Below are 20,962 nucleotides of genomic sequence, written 5' to 3' on the forward strand. Positions count from 1 at the left end.
GGTTTATAAAAAACAAAACAAAAAACAAAATTAAGACTTTGTAGTGGCCTAGTCAAAATCCTGACCTCAGTCTGATTGAGATGCTGTCACATGACCTTTCATGTGCTGGTGTTGATGCATCCATGCTTGAAAATGCTCCAACATGGCTGAATTGCAACAATTCTGCAAAGATGAGTGGGCCAAAATTCCTCCACAGCGCTGTAAAAGACTAATTGAAAAGTATCCCAAACACTTGATTGCATTTATTGCTATTAAGCTAGTAGGTTTAGGGGGCAATCACTTTTTCTTACAGTGCTACGTGTGTTTGTGGACATCCTGCCCCCCCAATAATAAATACCTTAATTTAGAAACTGCATTTTGTGTTAACTTGTGTTATCTTTGTCTAATAGGAAACCAGGAAGGGGGCAAACACTTTTGTACAACACTGGATGTGGATATGTATGGTCTATGGTCAGGAAAGCAACGCCAAAGTACATCTCATTATTGGAGATGTCAACACTAGTGGCCAGTGTTTTTTGGCTGGATCTATCAAATTAGTAGTTGCTTTCATCACTTGCATCTGATGACTCCACCTCTTTGGGCTGTTGGGTTGGCAATTGTCTTTCTGTTTCCTGTTGCAGGTGCATAATGGGTGTAGTCAAGAAGGCCTGTATTCCCATAAAAGGACATTCTGGGAGAATAACAGCTTATTTTCATGTCTACCCAAACAACATTTCACTCACTACGCCAGCAAACATGCCAATATGACTGACTCACTGACTGACACAGCTCATGGTTGTTTCCTTCGATTACTTTATTTAGTTTTGTAAATTTCAAATAAAAAACTTGATGGTGTCACCTCAGAATTATTTGTCCAGTCATGACAGATCAAAATTGAAAACTTGAAGTCAGAACTGCCCAATTTACTTTCAAAAGAGGATGTCACGAATCAGCGAAAGAATATATCTGGGACATCATTGTCAGTAGTTGAGCCAAATATCTTTTATAGAGGCGACCATTAAGCATCCATCGTGTTCAGGTCAACGCAGAGTAGGCCCAGGGTTCTTAAAGTATGACCAGTAGGTCAACAGTGGCCCTCAGCAACAGTTTCAACTCTTACCTATCATCCATAGCTTATGAGTTACAGCTGCTGTGAAGAACTGAGCAACATAACCCACCATTCTCGCCAGTTCATAGTATAATTATAATCTATATAGTGGATATAAGAGATCTAGGAGGATCTGTTGTCCTCTGAATGCTGAATGTTTTTAAAAATATGTATCTTGGTGATGGTGTTAAAACCATGAGTGATAGGTAAGTGGTAGATATGGCCAAAAATCCTGGTTTTTGCTCCATTCTGACTTCCATGTTAACACAATTAACTCAGTGAAGCTCATGTTTCATCCAGAGACCACAAACTCATTAAAGACTCAGAGATTAAGATGCTCTTACTGTCATTTACTTTCCATTTTATTTACTTCTCATTTATTGTTTAAAAATATTAAGCGATTAAATTGGGTTACGTGGATAAAATAATGCAAATAAACATCAAACCACAACCATTCAAAATAAAATAAAAAAAACTAATTATGCATTGAAAATGAATGAAGATAAATAAAATAAATACATACAGCTGACAATAAGTTGGTGAAGTAAGTCTAAATGTGTTAAAAAACAAAAACAAATAAAACACAAAACAGATGAGGAGGCTTTAATACAAATCTTTATTTTTCTTTCAAAAAAATAAAATTTCACAGCAAACACTTACAGCTGTTATTCAGCTTGAAGAAGCAGCAGGTCATAATGTTATTAATAAAGTTATGTTTAAGGCAAATAATCAAAGCTCCTCCCCTTTCAGCAATGCCTAAATAAGCTATGTTTGCAACAAAGGAAAAAGTCCCGCCTTTAAGGAGCCTAGTTATTATTATTCTAAACAAGAAGCATGAAGGAGGATCTGGGGTTATTTGATTCACTAATATCTAAAAAAAAAAAAAAAGATTTTCTTTTAGCATATAAAAAAACCCTACTACATCACCCACAAGTAATAAACAGCCTGTTACTGGCAAAGACTCAAGGGAAATGTAGTTAGTGTGGTTACTGATGTCTCCTGCTGTTTCATTAAAAATGATTTGTGTTTCATAAAGTGCTATTTGTGGATTTACAAAGTACATTATGTGCAATTCTTTTCAAACTGCACATTTAAATCGGTTAGTTAAACAGCATCCAGGTCAAAGGTCAAATACAAAAGTTGATGCTCAGAAAAAGATTTGTTCTGTTTTAAAGTGGTGCTAAAGTTTGCCTACAAACATATATTCCATTAAAAATTTTCCTATACAAGTATTTATCGATTTAATCCTCCTCTGGACTGGCAGCTTTAACTTTCAGTGTGACGTCTCCCTCTGCTGGTCAAACTCCACCAACACACTTGGCTTTTTAATAATGTTTAAATCTGCAAAACAACAATAGTGTTTTCAAACACCTGAGCACACACACATTCACAGAGTCATTTGAAATCTTTTTAAGTGAATCATAAGAAAGAGGAGATTAAAATATAACACTGACTTCTGATGACTGAATGTCATTGAGTGTTTCAGCTGCAGGAAAGAAAAGCTCCAAACGCAACAATTTAAGTCTGAGTTAAAGACAACTTCTGTGTTTAGGACACTTCATCTGATTTTGTTTGCCTGTTTTCAGAAACAGAAGCTTTCAAATCTAAAATTAAGAATAAAGCAGGCATGATGTAAATGACGTGGATTCAGCGGTTGGATAAATTCATGGATTCGTAGCAGATTAATCGGCGTGTAACTCCTGAGGAGGATTTTGCATCTCGTACATTCTGGTTGCGGGGTTCGCAGGTTCGAATCCTGAACAGAATAAAAAACAAAATGAGCAGAAAAATTAACAAGACGATGGTTTAACTGCACATCTTTAAACGGAGGCGTGGTGTCAGCTCCAGCAGGAAGTGATGGACTACAAACAGAACAGTAGGACTACAAACCATCAGTGGTGCTTCCTGTACGGCGTTGCCTGGAAATACTCATCAGGAGTGACGGTCTTCACCCCGCCAAAGTAATCCAACACCCACACCTGAAACACAAGGAAGGAGGACCAGCCTGCTGACTTCATGTCACATGATTGGCTGAGAGCAGCACAGGTGTGCACTCAGGACTACAAGTGCTACAGTAATGATAGAGCTAGTATTACAAGGTGTGTGATGCTGGAGTACCTGTAGTACTAGTGGTATTATTATAATTTTTAATAATAGTACTATGGCAGTGTCTTTCTAGTATTATAAATAGCTCAGTTATGCTTTTGTATCAGTAATATTATTACTGTAAAATTTCTGGTATTACTAGTTTCAAGTTTTAATGTCAAGTACAGATAAACCGAGTAGCCACATTTAGCCATAATGAAATTCTTTGGCTCGTGTCCTCAGCTTTACATGAGCATACAGAAGTGCGCAGAAGTGTGAGTTAAATGTGTGTGTTAAATTAAGAAGAAAATAACAGAAAATTTAAGAGAATTTAAGTCAAGTTGATATTTATAGTTTGTGTGACAGTATTTACAGGTTGAATTACTACTGAGTCACTACTAGTGGCAGGTGGTAGTACTTCTATTATTAGAAGTATTGTGTACTACCTGTATCTGTGTGGTGTTTTAGTGTTAGTAGTATTATCCATCATTATTATACCATCATTATGATAGTGTAGCATTATAATATATACTTATAATATATATTGAGTTGTTTTAAACAAGTAGTATCATGGATTTAAAGTGGATTATTATATCAGTACTGATATTTGTGTCATGTTTTAAAATGACAACAGCATAACAGAAACATGAGTGTACTGCACGTTCACGTTTAACTTGTATTATTATAGTGGAAACATTCAACAGTATTTATAGTATTATTAGAAATATTAGTAGTACTTATAATTATTATATCTCTAACAATGAACATGTAGTAGTACTGTGGGATTGTTTCAAAGCATTCATAGCAGGTCAAGTTCAGTAATTATCTGAACTTGACCTGACTTGAACTTGCAGTACTACTGTGGTATTATGTTGTAGTATTTGCTGTACTACTGTGGTATTATGTTGTAGTATTTGCAGTACTACTGTGGTATTATGTTGTAGTATTTGCAGTACTACTGTGGTATTATGTTGTAGTATTTGCAGTACTACTGTGGTATTATGTTGTAGTATTTGCTGTACTACTGTGGTATTATGTTGTAGTATTTGCTGTACTACTGTGGTATTATGTTGTAGTATTTGCAGTACTACTGTGGTATTATGTTGTAGTATTTGCAGTACTACAGTGGTATTATGTTGTAGTATTTGCAGTACTACGTGTATATGTGTAGTATTGCAGTACTACTGTGGTATTATGTTGTAGTATTTGCAGTACTACTGTGGTATTTTTATTCTGTACTACTGTGTAGATATTTAGTATTCGTACTACTGTGGTATTATGTTGTAGTATTTGCAAGAACTACTGTGGTAATCTATGTTGTAGTATATTTCAGTACTACTGTGGTATTATGTTGTAGTATTATCAGTACTACAGTGGTATTATGTTGTAGTATTTGCTGTACTACAGTGGTATTATGTTTGTAGTATTTGCAGTACTACAGTGGTATTATGTTGTAGTATTTGCTGTACTACTGTGGTATTATGTTGTAGTATTTGCAGTACTACAGTGGTATTATGTTGTACTATTTGCAGTACTACTGTGGTATTAGGTTGTAGTATTTGCAGTACTACAGTGGTATTATGTTGTACTATTTGCAGTACTACTGTGGTATTAGGTTGTAGTATTTGCAGTAGTACCTGTGTGATGTTGAACTTGGCGAAGAACCAGTTGTGGTCGCTCGGCCACTCGATCATCTCGGGGTGACGAGTGAACAGCGCTTTCTTTGCAAACTCCGCCTCTGTCCCGTTCACCTGAACCACAGCAGGAGGAGGTGATCATGTGACGGGTCCGAACTGATCATGTGTGAAACACAGGTGTGTGTACGTACCTCCTGTACAGATCCAGACAGGATGATGTGAGCACAGAGCGGACTCTGAGGGTCAAAGCTCTGCTGTCTGCAGTAATCAGTCTGAGCCAGAGACATGGACAGAGACGCCACAGGGCTCACCTGCATCAATACACACAGCACAGGTAACACACGCATACACACATCTTATAGCATTATTAAAATGTATACTTTTAATTAATTGTGTCCAATTCTTATTTAATGCTATATTTTTCTTAAAATTAAAATATTTATTTATTTATTTGTTTATCTTTTTTTAATTTAGGCATTTTCATCCTCCATATACAGACAAATAATATCTAAATATGAGAATCATTAATCATTTTATATGTCTGGGGCAAAAATCTGCAATTTGAACCATTAAAACCTGCTTGAATATGTCCCAAAAACTCATTGGACATCCTCTTCCTTCCCTGAAGGACCTGTACAGCACTCGCTGTCTCAAGAGGGCACGCAGCATCCTACGGGACGGTACACACCCAGGACACCGAGTGTTTAAGCTGCTGCCGTCTGGCAGGAGGTTCAGGCTGCTGAGGTCCCGAACAAATAGACTCAAGGACAGCTTTTACAACAGGGCAATAGCCCTGATCAATGCAAATAGCTGATCTGACTGGCTACCTACCTGGACTTTTTTTGGGGGGGGGAGGTAACAACAGTAACAATAATAATATTTATATTTATAACAAGGTGCAATAACAATTAATGTGCATTAATAACAGTGTGCAATGCAAATACACTTATTCTTCTTTTTTTTTACTAACTTATTATACTGTGTTGTGTTGTTTGTGTTGCGTTGTGATGTTTTGTATCGGGTCGTGTTGTGTTATATGTAGTGTATGTAGTATGTATGTGTAGGACAGTTTTCCAATTTCATTGTACTATTGTACTATGTATGACTGTGCAATGACAATAAAGAGTTATCTTATCTTATCTTATCTTGAAGAAGTGAGAAAGAAACTGAGATCATTAAAACTGGAGGTACTAAAAATAAATATTTAATCCTGAGAAAATGACTTTTTAGCTCAAACAAACTTTATAACCTTCTGCAAGACAATAAAAAGCTGCTGCTCTGTTTTATTTTGATAACTTCCTGTAATAAAGCAAACTTTAACAAAGCTGAACTTCATTTAAACCTGTTTTCTGTGTCGTTTCAGCAGATTTCAAGCACTCGTTTCTTCTTCTGTGGTCTCAACTTCTGCTTTGACATGTGACTGACAACTGCTGAGTCACTGCCAGGAAAATATGCTGAGTCATGCTGCACTTACATCACAGTTTATGTAAAATGCAGTTTTATAAGCTCAAATATTCATGATTTTATATCTCAGCATAACTTCATATTATTTCACATAACTTCAAATAACCTTTAAAATGAAAGTCTGAATATTAAAATGTTAAAAAAAAATAATATTACCTTAAATGCACAAAATAATGTTAATGATACATTTCTTCCCCATGGGAAAGAAAATCATCATTAACATTATTTTGTGAACTAAAAATTTCAATTAAAAAAACTATATATTTTAGTAAAATAGAAAAGATAAAGAAGATACAAAAAAACCCAAAACAAATTAAAGAACATTAAATCAGGCTATTTATACCTTTTTATTTCATTTTTTAAAAATCAATAAAATTCTAAATATTTTTATCTATTTTTTATCTTTCCGTTTTTGTAAATGCATTTTAGACCTTGGCAGTTTTGCTCTTCTATATGTCAGGAGTATTAAAATAAATATTCTTGATGTGTTTGCAATAATTCTGCAGTAGCATTTTAAAAACAGTGCTAATCACTGCAAACACATTTACATAAGCGTATTGTTAGTAAATTTTGTGTTTACCAAGTTCCACACTTTTGTTTTGTATAGAATAAGTTACTGACGGCTGATGGCTTTTTAAAGCAGAAGATCACTAAAGTCAAATGTTATTTAATTTTACGCTTTATCGCTCCAGAACCTGTAACCTTGAACTTTAATGGCTTTCACGGTAAAATCAAAGGTTTTCTTAATGGAGTTCTGAACGAGACGCAGTGCCTTTTACAGCAACACAGCGCAGATACAGAGAGTGTCGAGTACACTAAATTCTAGTTTGTAAACTGACTTCTGAACAGGAAGGCTCAGTTCCTGTTTTAACACTGATATCCTGGGTCAGGCTCACCTCCAGGTCCTGCACGGAGATCTCCATGCGGGTCAGGTACATGTAAGGCACCCCGGAACCCGAGCCCCTTGGCCCGTCGCTCACCGAGAAGACATTAGAGAACGGCTGGCCCACCACCGGTTTGTGGGTGGAGATGGTGGCCATGGAGGCCCAGTCCACCTGGTGCGCAACGAAGCGCGCGACCCGGGCCACCTGGTCATGAGGCGGGATGTGGAACCGGGACGCACCGGACAGGGAAAGGGAGGCCAAGGAGAGGCCGAGGAGGAAGACACGCACAGCCCGCCACAGAGATCTCATCTTTGGCTCGATTGTATGGTGGCGAGTCGGTGAAGACCGAGAGAGGCGATATAAACAATACCGAATATCCGGTCTGAAATTTCATAATAAAAGCATTGCTGGGCTACAACCGAAAGTCCGCAACCAAAAGCTGGAGTGTCCAAGTGACTTTTCAGAAATAATGGAAATATTAGGAATAAATTAGAAACAAATGTAAAAAAAAAAAAAAAAAAAAAATCTGCCGTAAATGATAAATTCAGTTGCATATATATATATATATATATATATATATATATATATATATATATATATATATTTTTTTTTTTTTTTTTTTTTTTAATAAAAGCTGTAATAAATACATTCGGACATTTATATACAATTTCAAATCCCCCAAAGAGCTGCACCAATAGTAAACCATTTACTCATGTTGAAGGTTTTCAAAGCAACGTTTATTATTGCTTAAAAATGAACACAGAACTTTGACACTTTGGGCACCAGTTTCAAGAGAAAAGTTGTACTGGCTGTTTGAACATTAAATCCATGGCAGTGTCAAAATAAAATGACCAAAGTAGAGATACAAAAATAAAAGCTCAAACACAGAAAAAGTGTTCTCAAAATTAAAGCCTTCCCAATAATAAAGACTTGAAAAACTTTCAGAGTAAAATAGCTGAACTTTTATTGCTTTTTAGGGAAAAAAAACTCTAAATACCAAAACTGTTACTAACAAACTGTATGGAGGATCACTTGGCCTCCATTGCTATGTGACCTTCGACCTCACAAACGTCACATAGGTTCTCCTCGATGGTGAATCTCCCATGGCAATTGTCGCTTTCGCAGAGACAAGACACTTCCTGTTTTTGCAGTGAATCGATATGGACGTTGGCAGAGTAGTCCCAGGTGAGCTCAGTGCCAGCCACTACGGCCCTACAGCAAGTAAACAAAGAGGACAATTATTAAAATGACCACTAATAATAACCTACATTAACGTCCTCTCAGTCCTCTTCCTCACCTGCTGGTGAAGAAGGCAACGACGGGGAAGGCGGGGTCGTGGGAGTCGATGAAGACATTCTGGATGAAAAGGTTCGGCTGGCAGCTGTGCTGTGGGCGGGGTTAGAGATCACATGATATCAATAATAATAACAATAATAATAATAATAATAATAAACAAGAAGAAGAAGATTTCTTCTTCATTAGCATAAAAAATATATAAACTATGAACTAAAAGGGGGAAAATTCCACAATTTAAACTACGCAGTTAATATTTTGAAAATATTTTTAAAATAACTACAAACTATAAAGGAAATGTCCAAAAATGCTTTGGAGAAAAATGTACAAGCAAAAACAAAAGACACATTTTTTTAATTCTTTAGAAAGTTTTAAAGATGCAAAAAAATCTTGTGAACAAGATTAACACAATGAAAAGTATAAAGAAAATATTAGAAACACACACACACTATCACACACACAATCACACACACACACACACACACACACACATATAACATTTTGAAATTACTAATGAAATTAAAAAAATGTTTTGTTTAAAATTTTTAAATTGTCTAAAGAAATCTTGTGAAGCTGTTTATAAAATACAGTTATAAAACGTCAGATATGTCAAACTTAACTCATTCTTCCTGCTTCCTCCACTTCTGTACCATTGATTCATTAATGTTGAATTCTCTGGCAGCTGCTCTATTCCCATGTTGTTGCAGTATATGAATGACTAACCTCGTATTGTGGATGGATTATCTCAGTTGTTCTCCTGACTGAAGTTTGTTCCGTTTACAGCATCCTGACATGCGATTGCATTTGTCTCTAACCATCAGGAACCTTCACGTTAACTTTCATCAAGTGAAAAAAAGTTAGCGTTCATCCTCCAGCTTCACTGTGTTTATGTTATGCTAACATAGCTGTGTCCCTAGTGATCATGTAGCACATCATTACATACTAGCTAGTCCAACTTCAGCAACCCTAAAAAAAGTCACTGCGGTTTAGTTTTCTGTCTTCATTTATGTTGGAAGTGATAGCAGAGCTGTACAAACTAGCGAGCTAACTTCCTGCTAACTTCTAACTCCATTAAATTTAATAAATTTTGTTTTCATGGATGTTTGGATGTTAAACTTAATTGTTACACCTGGAAAAGCAGCAACACTGATCATTTTATTAGAGATCAAAGAATTTAGACAGTTTTTAACTCTCAGTGATGCCGCAGTGTTCCAGTGTTCGCTTGACTTTGGGACCTGAAAGGGGCGGAGTTTTGGACCCAGATTACTCCGCGAGGCTCTTGATTACGGTCACTGCAATGGTTCAACAATCCATCAAGCGGTGCAGCTTCATAGCTTACCAAAGTCGTACTAAAACATTTTTTGATAGATTTTTGTGCGCTGTGTACCACATAAAATTGGTTTGAGGTCAGTAAGCACAACCAGAATTCATACATAAGGTGCACCGGATTATAAGGCAGACTGTGGATTTTTGAGAAAATTGAATGATTTTAAGTGCACCTCATAGTGCGGAAATTAAGGAATATGTGCAAAAATATCAATGACATGTCTAAAGAACATAAATTAAATAATATTTAAAAACAATGTGTATATATATATCTGTCGCACATGTATAACAATAAGTAACATGAAACCCTGATTATAAATAATATCAATTAAATGAAAGGGTAAATAATGTGTGTCCTGATCGGTTGATCGATGGCTAAATGTTCCTGATCAGCGGGACTCACGTTGATGAAGCGGCTCACGTTTCCCTCCTTGCTTGCGTCCACAAAACAAACTTCGTCCACCTTCGCTGCTCTCTTTAAGCTCATGCTCGCCTTTGTACCATTCACACCAGCGCTCTCCGACATCGATGCCACCTTCTCGTCTTGCTCTTGATCACCTGACACACAGTAGCCAATTGTTTACCAGCTGTGTTAATGTATCATTTGTGTGTTTTGTGTGAGTCATTACTGACCTGATGAAGGAGACGTCGGCTGCAGACCTCCAACCAGCACCGCCTGAATCTGACAGAAGAAAATAGAAGCCTTTTACTTTGAACTAAAGATCACGAAGGCACAAAAATACATTATTTTAATCAAATAATTAGAGGAAATATTCAAAGGAATGCAGGACACACAAATGATTTAAAATAAACAATAATTCTTTTAAAAATCAGGTCACAAAATATTCAAAGGAAAAACTAAAAATATGTAAATTGAAAACCTGTAATGTCCATACAAATACAAATGAAAAAGATTTACAATATAATAAAATGTGTATAGAAATATTGGAATTAGAATATGTAAAAAATAATTCTGAAAATTAAAAAAAACTTTACAGTAAAGTAAACGAGCCTAACAAACCTCTTCTTGGTCTGTGGTGCTGGAGCCGCTGTCGGAGGGTCTCTGAATCACAGGGACGTGCAAAAGAGGTGAGGTAGGCGGAGACATAGGCGGGGGCGTTTCCAACACATTGCGTCGGCCCTCCAGCACAGGTGGGGCCAGCCACTCCGTGACGACCTCCACCTCATCGTCAGACGGCAGGTCGGACCTCGTCAACTTTGGCGGCGGTGGTTCGGTGGGATTCGGGACCCTCTGCAGCACCACACCTGGACACAGATGAGAGGACGAGTTTACAGACCGTGGCTTGGACGGAGCCACTGAACGCTGAGCCACACTCACCTGCGTAAATGCACACAAAGGTCCCACGGTCCAGGTCGTCACGGCAACGCACCCCCCAGCCACGGTTCTCAGTCTGGAAGACCTGGAGTCGGACTCTGATGCCTCTCTGGACGAGACGGTTCTGGCAGAGAGATCGGTCACAGCCGCACCACGGGCCACACTCAACGAGCCTGAAGATTGATCACCATGGTAACACTTTGTCAGCAAATCAGTGAATCAGTTAATGATCAATACTTCCACTGGGAAACCTAAAGCTCCTGCTTTAGCTCCTTTTGAAAAACCTCTACTTGTTCACCTCACCCTGATGGGTTGGCCTGTAACAGCCTGTGATGGCGATAGTGGCGCTCTCCAGAAGTCAAGGCCACGCAGGCGCAGCGCTTTGCATCACTGCAGCCATCTGTGCAGTCACAGCAGGCCTTGAACAGCTTTGGGCCGCGGCTCAGGAAGCAGCCATGTGGCCAGCGGTCCTTCCTGTAGCGGAATTCAGCAGGCCGGGAGCCACCGTCCCCGACGCACAGCTCCACCGGTATTGGCTCCGCCCCTCGGCTCAGGTCCTGTTCAGGCTGCCAAAGGCCCCCTGGTGAAGGAGGGTCCAACCGCACGGAGGGGTTAAAGGTGAAGAAGTCAACCTGCAGGAGGAAAACTGACCCACTTTAAAGACCTGAAGGAGGAATATACAGAGAGACACTGAACACAGCAAAAAAAAAAAATCATCTATTGACCTGCAGGATGTCATAGCTCTCTGTAGCCTCCAGAAAAAGCATTACGTTGTCATGGTTACGGAGGCTCAGCCCACATGGTGCCTTGTAGATGACGTCCCAGTTTCCAACGTCTTCCTGCTCCTGGTCCCCGTGGTCCCAAAGCACGCCCTCTTTGGCAGGTGAAATCAGTGGCATGGCGGTCAGCCTCTTGAAGCCGCAGAGCAACGGGATCTTCAGCGGGTTCTGGCCCCAGAATAGCGGCGTGGACTGAGTCATGCTGGGCAAACAGGGCAGGCAGGACTGTAAAGCGAAAAACGGCTCACGTTATCAGGATTTTAAATATTAAAATATTCAGGAATTTTAAAAAAAGCTTTTGGCTACAAACTGAAAATGATCACTGTTAAATTAAATGCCCCCAGTCTGGTATAGGGACTGACTATGACAGTTTCTTCTTTTTAAAAAAAAAAAAAAAAAAAGGTCATGAATTAGATACTGGACATTATCAAGTTGCTTTAACCTCCTAGGACCTGCCGTCCACATATGTGGACATCACATTTTGGGTTATTTAGACCAAAATACTAAATTTTGCTCAACAATGGCCTGATATCCACTTACGAGGACATTATACTGCTACTGTTCTATCGAAATTTTAAACAAATATCCTCATATGTGGCTCTCATTTTTCTTAGAAACAAAAATCAGGTAAAAAAAAAAAAAAAAGATCTGGTAATTCTTTGTTTTTACATTCATCAGGTCCCAATATGCCCAGATATCAAAGAGAAATTAAAAGTTTATTAATTAAAAGAAATTAAGAGTTTGGGTCTTAGGAGGTTAATGCTTCTTCTCAGGATAAAAGCCCCAAGTTACTTACAGGAACGTATAAGGATGCTCTGAAGTTCTGAAGTATATCAGATTTCTAAATTAAAAAAAACTATTTGATAGATTTCAGATAATTACAAGGATCAGGTTTTCAACATATTCAAGATTCTGGGTAAAAACTAAAAGGGATCAACGTGTTTTCAGGCTGTTAGATTATCAAGATTCAGAATAAAAGCACCATATAAATGAAAGAAACTTTTTGAGATCAAATTAGGCAAAATAAATTCTCGGGCTGATTCTGAATGACATCAATGTGTGTTTACCTTGGAGCAGGTGTGGAGGTGGTACTGCAGCTGGACAGGCACGAGGGGAGGCAGCAGCTCCTCTCTGCCAGCAGGAGACGCTGTTGGACTGGATAACCCATTAAAAGGAGGCAAGAAGGATGAAGAGGAGGAGCAAGAGGATGAAGGGCTGTGTTGGAGGATGTCAGGTGGCAGCAGCTCTTCTGGGGAGGAATAAACACTCAGCAATAGTTGGACTCAAACACAACAGCGAAGCCTTGAGATTTACCGGGGTTTACCTGAGCCAATGACCACCTGAACCACCGAGCTGTCCTGGTCCTGGAGGGAGGCCAAGGAGGAGGAGCAGTCCAGATGCTCTAGCAGCTTGAAGGCCTGGACATACTCTGAGAGAAGACAGAGAGTAAAGATCAGGATAGGAAGATTGCCAGAGTCCCGCTCGCTCGCATCAGACATGGATCAGAACCTTTATCTGTGGTTCCACTCCTCTTCAGAACTGCCTTCAGGTGCTCCAGGTACTTGAAAACCACATCGAAGACCTGATCCACATCCTCATTGTTCCAGAATGCCTTGGCCTTCTCTGGAAAAAATAAATCGGGACAAATGATCGTATCAGAAGCATAAAAAATGTGTAAATAAATAATCTGGACCCCCAACTACTGAACCTGGACCAGATTAACTGATAAAATAACCAATAAATGTCTCTGTATGCACATTTAACCTAACTCTCAGCACGTAAAAACAGGGAAAATGTGATATTTCACTCATGTGTCCATCTAAACCTCATCACAGCAGTTATCCATTACAAAAAAGAAAAGACAAGAAAACAAACCCCATAACCTGGACCCCTTAAATCTGGACTAGACCCCACAGATTGTATAAACCTACTAACAAAGGGGGGGGAATTATAGTTTAACCTTTTTTCCCCATGTAACCCACATACGAATGTGTCTAGATTAAATCCAGATAACCCGGGTTTGTTGGACGTGGACTAGGACAGTGTAAACAGACTCTTGCTGATTTGAAACTAGCTTTCAGCCGTTGTATTGTACCTAAACCACACTCTCGCATTTCCTTGTGTGTGTCTAACAGGAAAGCTCTGAGGCTAATGTAGCATTAGCCCGGTTAAACCTGGGTTAGCTGTCTGTGCAGTGCTCTGCACCTCTGAACCCCCGTTATCCGCTTCGGTTCCGTTTGTACTTAAGTTCTTACCGACATATTCCGGATCTAGCGGCTCCCCCGTTTCCATTGCACATTAGCCTGCTAGCACTAAGCTAACAATAAATAAGCTCGCGAGCTCACCGCTAACTTCTAGGTAACAGGTGACCGCGGGTGCAGACGGACCTGCAGTTTGACTACCAAATAAGTCAAAAGCAGCAGTTCAAATTAAACCCGAACACCAGCCAGCTCCATGTGAACCCAGTAGGTTTATTCATTCATGTAAGCGGCTAGTCCGGTCGTTGCTTTTTGCTAACGACTGTGACTAACAGCAGACAATACATTGAACCTTCTGTTAACACTTCTTAAAGCATTGCAAGAGGTATTTATAGTTCAACAAGACCACACAACCCTGGCATCACGCAGTATAAACACTCCTGTCTTAACCGTTTAAGGTTTTTGAGCTTACGTGCCCCCTATCGGCCACCGTACTAAGACTTCAGGGTTTCAGCTCCCTGTTTTATGTCTGGCAGGAATTTCGAAAGCCCTTATGTAGACGTTATTAAAGTTTAGGTAACAGCAGACACAAGGTCACTCACATATAAACACACAGAGCACATGAATATGTGACTATAACAGCCATTGTTAGCATGTTAGCAGTGGTCCTTGTATACTTACAAAAGTACATGATTTCAGTCACTAAATACTCAGAGTGGTAAAACTAGTTACATTTGCACTGGCGCAAAAGACTCTCATATACCTGCAAAGCAGCAACAGAAGCTCCATTCTGCAATTACAATCTACACATAGATCCTACCCATGAACCTGACAATAATCCATGCACAAAATACTAAAACATGCTGTACATCTGCTGTGTAGATCACACCTGCACTGGGACAAAATGTAAACTGAGCTGTTGTATTATTTAAATAAAACAGCTCCTGAAAAGCCCACAAAAATGAAATTTTTCGCTTGTTCCAGCTTCCTGACAACCAAACTGCAAGTGCCAGATGTAGCAGGTAAAGAAAAGTTGTAAATCCACTTGCTTGAACTGATTTTGTTCACACGTTTCTTTTATTTCAGAGTCCCATGCAACCCCAACCCATTGATTTTGGGAAACACACACACACACAAAACATACAAAACAAAGGGGAAGTGACACAATTGAGTCACGTGAAAGCACCATGGGTGGACCAGAGGTCAGTCCTCTTTCATATATTTTGTATTTTTCCAGTCTTTGCTGACTGTGCACAAGGCTTTATCTGTTGCCTTTGTAACAATTTATCACATCCTTGAACATTAAGTTAAAGATGGTCACCCTCATTTAGCAGTTCAAACAATATGTTTAAAACCTGCTTTTTCAGCTTTAGGAATATTGGTAACAGGGTGGCCCCAGTAATAACATATCTTACAAAGTACCTTTCATTCTCGAGGAGAACCGATCTAATTGTTTGATGGTGTATTATTTGTTTTTATTGCATACATTAAAAAAAATCAAACAAGCTGTTTATTTATTTAAAAAAATCAAGCCCAAATTGTTCTCCAAATGTAGAATGACATAGAAATTAAATATTAAACATATATAAACACTCATGCTGTTATCAGAGACAGACAGCCCTGAATATAACCTGTTAGAATTCAGGAACAGCAGATTTGCAGATGGGAAAATACTTTAAAGCGTTATTTTGGATCAAAAAAAATCAACAAACCCTTGAGCTATTTCCATCAGATTCAACTGATAAGTTATTTTAGACAATGCCTGTCATTAACAGCCCAGATAAGTGCCAGGAGGTATTTGTAAATGGTTTGTCCTAGGCGTTTTTAAACTTCTGTGTTGGTTCTTCTGATAAAGTCATGATGTGATAGTTCAATAAATCAAATTTTAGGTTTTTACGGGGTTAGTGATCAGTGTTGGGGAGTAACGGAATACATGTACCGCCGTTACGTATTTAAAATACAAAATATGAGTAACTGTATTCCGTTACAGTTACCGTTTAAAAAGGTGGTATTTAGAATACAGTTACTTTGTTGAAATAAATGGATTACACTGCGGTACTTTCCCGTTTCATTTTGTCGCGGGTCAGGACTGTTTGGGTTTTGTTTGACAGCTACGTTCTGTTGTTCCAGGCGGCAGCGTTACGGTTGCCATGGTTACAGGGCGACGCTCTCTCTCTCTCTGCGACTGTGTGTTTCCTGGGTGAGAGAGCGCCTTTTCGTTGTTGTTGTTGTTGTGCTAAGCTAACAGACAGAATGCTACAAGCATAGCTCTAAAGAATGTAGCATCATGGGCAGTGTAGTCCGTGCTGCAGGGAGAATGGACTGCCATACACGTTATGGGTCTGTGAGCGCGAGGAGGGAGAAAAAGGGGAGTGGAAAGGTACGAGTTGTCATCGAGGAAAAACGGGAGCTGGAAGCATGTAAATATAATAATAACCACTTCAGCCAAGAAGAGAGCCTGACGAGCCCAGTTGTAAGTAAGCTATTAAGACTCGACTGTACACCGTGTTCGTGTTTTCCTCCGAAAACTATAAGTTCCGTTGGAGCAGCCTTTCAACGCCTCTCTCTGTCTCTCGCAAGAAAAGTTGACCAACACAACAAAGTAAAGCTATTTTTCGGCTACGAGCCGACAGGGACCGCGCCGTATTAGTCAGAGGTCCCTTTACTACAGTTCGGAGTCGCGGACCTTCAGTAATAGTAATAAATCACACAGCAATAGTACATTCACGTTGTTGTAAAAAGCATGATAATATATTAAGTAATCCAAAGTATTCAGAATACGTTACTGTCATTGAGTAACGTAACGGAATACGTTACAGAATACATTTTGGGGCATGTATTCTGTATTCTGTAATGGAATACATTTTAAAAGTAACCTTCCCAACACTGTTAGTGATCAGACTGAGAAGGGTCTGGCTGCAGCCACTGTGGAGCTCCACACTAACCGGAAACACGTGACCTCCACACTAACCGGAAACACGTGACCTCCACAGTAGCCGGAAGCACGTGACCTCCACAGTAGCCGTAAACACGCATGGATACCGTGGAAGTCTTGCAAGTTGATCGCAAAGGTTGGTTAACTCTTTCTTAAATAAATTTGCCGTTAGTGATTTCATAATTCTAGGAATCGTCTAGTTTTCTTACAATGATCATGTTGCCACTTTTTTTGCGTTACAACAACATTCCTCCTTATTTTAATGTTTTTTCATCGTGCTCCATGGCAGAGAAACACACAGATATGCTTTTTCCTGGGCCTGGTTTCAGTAAGAGAGCTGGATTAACGGCTTCTGTGGGCGAGAAGAAGCAAAAAACACATTTTGCATTAGAGTATGATTTATTGTTGGCGTCAGAGATGCGAAATAACGAATACTTCAATACTGTACTTAAGTAGAATTTTCTGGTATCTTTACTTTACTGCTGTACTTTTTTGTGCCTACTGTATACTTCTTTATACTTCTACTTCTCACATTTTAGCACGCGTATCTGTACTTTGTAATCCGTACATTTGTAAATCAGCCCCCCGCACGCGTGCTTTGGACGCAAGATTACTTCAATATTTTGTACATAAATTATATTTTAGACCCTGTACTTCTTACTTCCACTTGACTAAAAAGTCGAGTCGGTGCTTTTTAAACAGAGGTATCTAAACTGTAGTAAGGAACGTGTGTACTTGTGACACCTTTGGTTAGCGTCAACACTGTAAATTTCGTCACAAACAGATTTAGATATTTATCAATACTTCTATTCGTCATTCTATTCTGTACAGCTTTTTTTATTGCCCAGATTTTAGTTAGCCCCTGTTCAATTGACTGTTATATGTCAATAGAAACATGTCTCACAAATTAAAGTGTCTTGTAAAATATTTGTGTTTTTTTTCAAGAATTTTCTTCCCAAATCTATTACATGCCAACTGTAAATTGTTATTTCTGCTAAAACCTTAACTTAAATGTGTATATGGTGTTTATCTGTTTCTCTCTCTGTTTTAGATGCACATATCAATCTGGAATTCGGGCTTAAAGCCAGAATTGCAGGAATGCAACACGTGTTGCAGAGGACTCTTTCACTGCCCTCTGTGCCCCACTTTCAGCCCTACTGTCAGGGCAAAGATTGAGGAGCATCTAAGTGTGCATATAAAAAATGCTTTGCCTTTCAAAGGTATGTTTGTATTAAATATACTTTATAGTTATAAATATGCACTTTTTTAAGCACTTCTGCAGTATCTTTGTTGACTTAAAAGTTGCTGTTGATATTGTACAGTTCAGTGCATTCATCTGCAACAAAAATAGTGTTTTTATAAAATATATTTTTATTTACTTTTCACCACTTTCCTAGACATAACTTTTGTGATCCATACCATTTTGCTTTCATTATTGAGGTTGGCTTGGATGTTTTTGTTAACATGTACAATCTGATTGTTAGACAAATTGATTGCATTCTATACAACTACATTTAAATTACATCTGTTTGTTTGTTTGTTTTTTTTCTCTTACAGATAAAATGATATGCCGGTGCAGGCTGCCTTGTAGGACAACAGGACACTTTCACCGCCCTGTCTGTAAGATTACAATCATACGGCGTGGGGATATGGCAAGGCATTTATTGTCTTGTCAGCATTCTTCAATGCCAAGTCAGCCACCATTATCAGGACTGCTCCCCGCTGAACTCTCCGAGGAGACCCGCATTCCTCCGGCAGTACTCTTCGAGGAGCCCCGTCTCCCCCCCAAGGTTTTGTCTTCGGTTTCTGAGTCTTTGTTAGAACATTCATATGCTCTACCCTCTGTGTTCAATAAAACTGCAGCTGATGGAAAGTCCATGAAAATGACATGCTCTCACTGTGGCCTTACTCTTCGTAGCTCTGGCAAGCTATTTGCACACTGGAGAGAGGAAGCCAAAGCTGTGCTTGAAGGACAACACGTGCCCATTTTCAGACTGAAAAAGCACAAGTTCCAGGAAGTCAGTCAGGTCAGTATTCACTTTAAACAGTAGTGTAATTACATGGTTAGTGACATTTGAATAACTGTTAAAAAACTGTTCTGCAACAGAGAAATAACTATGTTTTCATCCCCATTTGCCTGACACAGGAGCCAGCAGTTGTTGAAGATCTGCGTCCTGCTGTGCACTGGGTTGTCCAAAATAAGGCACTTTTCCGTGGACACGTAACAATGCCCAAATATCTGTCCTTAAATCAAGGGGACCAGCAGAGGGTCTTAAGAGACATGTCAGAGGAAGAAGACACTGGAGCAAGGGACTTGTTCCTCTTTGTTTTTCAGTTTGCAGAGGACATGGAGCTGATGAGCAGGGGCTAAGGGTCAGTGCTATGTTTGACATGTAATGGACAAATGAAGGCACTGGCTGTGTTTGTTTGTTTGTTTAATATGTTGTTGTTGTTGTTTTTTTGTTTTGTTTTTGCATAGTACAAAATTCCAATTAAACTTATTTCAAAATGTTGTTCACTTTATTCTGTGTCCATACTTATAATAAAGGATTACAGTGTAACAGCATTAAATGTAAATGTAACAGCATTTTTTTTGAACTTGTAATTTCAAAATAAAAAGCTTATTGTTGATATTAACAGTAAAGAATTGTAATCAATAATATTTTTATACATTTTAAACATTAACACTCTGGGCTCTATCCTGGCCATTTGTGGACACTTCACTTATTCTTTTTTTTGACTACTGCACTGCAGTGGACCAAAACAATGACACGGGTTTGATCTTAAGGATCTAATAGTTGTGTGTGTTGTGCATGACATTGCCACACAAATATGTATTTGCAAGATAGAGTAGAATAAATTATGACGCATGAAATATTACATAGGCTGCAGTGAATTTCTGTTGATACAGACTATTGAGCTTTGAGTTTCCCAGTCAAACTTAGCTTTGAAGCACATGCTAAAAACACTTTTACTCTTGTACATTTCATAACAAGACACCATAGCCAAAATATTAACAAAATATATATTATTAAAAAATTCAAAGCTGCAGCACATACAGCAACAAACACCGTTAGTAAATGTGTCCTGGAGTTTATGGAGGTGCAGAAAGTGCTGCTGCTGTAAGTAAGCCTAACAGCTTCCAGATCAATTATTTTTCTGGAAAGATGGTAGGAAGGGCATCACTGCTCATTTCTACAGTCTCCCAGATCTTGGAATACAATCCCTTTGTACCATGAAACCACTTCGCAGTACTAGGATTCCACTAAAACCTATAAAGAGAGTGATCCTGGAAGAAATGGGGCACACACTAGTGACCTCAACAATTGCAAGACAGCCTTTTCCCCGATGCTCAGATGGGGAAAAAAAGGAAATTTCATGAAAACATTAGGACTTTATCACCGTTTTATCTGAAAAGTTAATGGTAATATATAACCTAACTGGCTATAAAGAGTAAAAAATTTAGATACAATTTTGATTTTGATGAAAAGGACTGGTGCTATTTTAAAGAGTCACGTCGGTAAAAGTAGAAAAATGTTTTAAGAAATATACATTTTATAGCATTTTGTGAACATACACAAAAAGTGGCCATTTTTGGCAACAAACAAGCTGAGAGAGAGTTTTATATTTTTGGCTCTCCTTGAACAAAAATAATAGTGCATAATAATCAATGTCGATGTTAATCAATTAGATGTCCCAGACTCTACTATTAATAATACAGCAGTCCCTCGTTTATCGCTGGTGTTACGTTCTAAAAATAACCCGCGGTAGGTGAAATCCATGAAGTAGCCAACTTTATTTTTTACAATTATTATAGATGTTAAGACTGTAAAACCCCTCACTACATGCTTTATACACTTTTCTCAGACAGGCATGAACATTTTCACACTTTTCTCTTTTGTTTAAACACTCTTAGAGTTCAAACCTTCGTAGAAACA

General features: G+C 38.6%; 3 protein-coding genes across 7 annotated transcripts; 1 reads left to right on the forward strand and 2 right to left on the reverse strand.

Moving 5' to 3' along the window:
* Positions 1-1,684: 1,684 nt before the first annotated feature.
* On the reverse strand, positions 1,685-7,534 carry creg1 (cellular repressor of E1A-stimulated genes 1). The gene is made up of 5 exons (XM_040051489.1): positions 7,170-7,534; positions 5,001-5,120; positions 4,810-4,923; positions 2,978-3,066; positions 1,685-2,843 (listed from the first exon to the last, which is right to left on the reverse strand). The coding sequence occupies exons 1-4, from the start codon at positions 7,464-7,466 to the stop codon at positions 2,980-2,982; spliced, it is 618 nt and encodes a 205-aa protein (XP_039907423.1). The 5' UTR covers positions 7,467-7,534; the 3' UTR covers positions 1,685-2,843; positions 2,978-2,979.
* A 338-nt stretch (positions 7,535-7,872) lies between these two features.
* Positions 7,873-14,624, reverse strand: setdb2 (SET domain bifurcated histone lysine methyltransferase 2). Of its 3 annotated transcripts, none has more exons than XM_040051633.1 (12): positions 14,147-14,624; positions 13,401-13,514; positions 13,216-13,320; positions 12,959-13,137; positions 11,838-12,116; positions 11,416-11,744; positions 11,116-11,285; positions 10,798-11,042; positions 10,410-10,458; positions 10,180-10,334; positions 8,455-8,543; positions 7,873-8,369 (listed from the first exon to the last, which is right to left on the reverse strand). In XM_040051633.1, exons 1-12 carry the CDS (start codon positions 14,181-14,183, stop codon positions 8,186-8,188), a joined length of 1,935 nt encoding a protein of 644 aa, XP_039907567.1. In that variant the 5' UTR covers positions 14,184-14,624; the 3' UTR covers positions 7,873-8,185. The 3 variants fall into 3 exon arrangements, with proteins under 3 accessions (XP_039907567.1, XP_039907566.1, XP_039907568.1); XM_040051632.1 differs by having other exon boundaries at positions 12,959-13,140; positions 14,147-14,617; XM_040051634.1 differs by lacking the exon at positions 14,147-14,624 and adding an exon at positions 13,987-14,140 and having other exon boundaries at positions 12,959-13,140.
* A 2,386-nt stretch (positions 14,625-17,010) lies between these two features.
* LOC120746171 lies at positions 17,011-20,103 on the forward strand. 3 transcript variants are annotated; one of them, XR_005698793.1, is made up of 5 exons: positions 17,011-17,160; positions 18,076-18,244; positions 18,582-18,826; positions 18,943-19,051; positions 19,171-20,103. XR_005698793.1 is itself a non-coding variant. In XM_040051488.1 (4 exons), exons 2-4 carry the CDS (start codon positions 18,076-18,078, stop codon positions 19,393-19,395), a joined length of 864 nt encoding a protein of 287 aa, XP_039907422.1. In that variant the 5' UTR covers positions 17,011-17,160; the 3' UTR covers positions 19,396-20,103. The 3 variants fall into 3 exon arrangements, 1 of the variants encoding a protein (XP_039907422.1); XR_005698794.1 differs by having other exon boundaries at positions 18,582-18,814; XM_040051488.1 differs by having other exon boundaries at positions 18,582-19,051.
* Positions 20,104-20,962: the final 859 nt, after the last annotated feature.

The sequence above is a fragment of the Simochromis diagramma genome, unplaced genomic scaffold (assembly GCF_900408965.1).
Source record: "Simochromis diagramma unplaced genomic scaffold, fSimDia1.1 OVJJ01000107.1, whole genome shotgun sequence".
Classification (NCBI taxonomy): Eukaryota; Metazoa; Chordata; class Actinopteri; order Cichliformes; family Cichlidae; genus Simochromis; species Simochromis diagramma.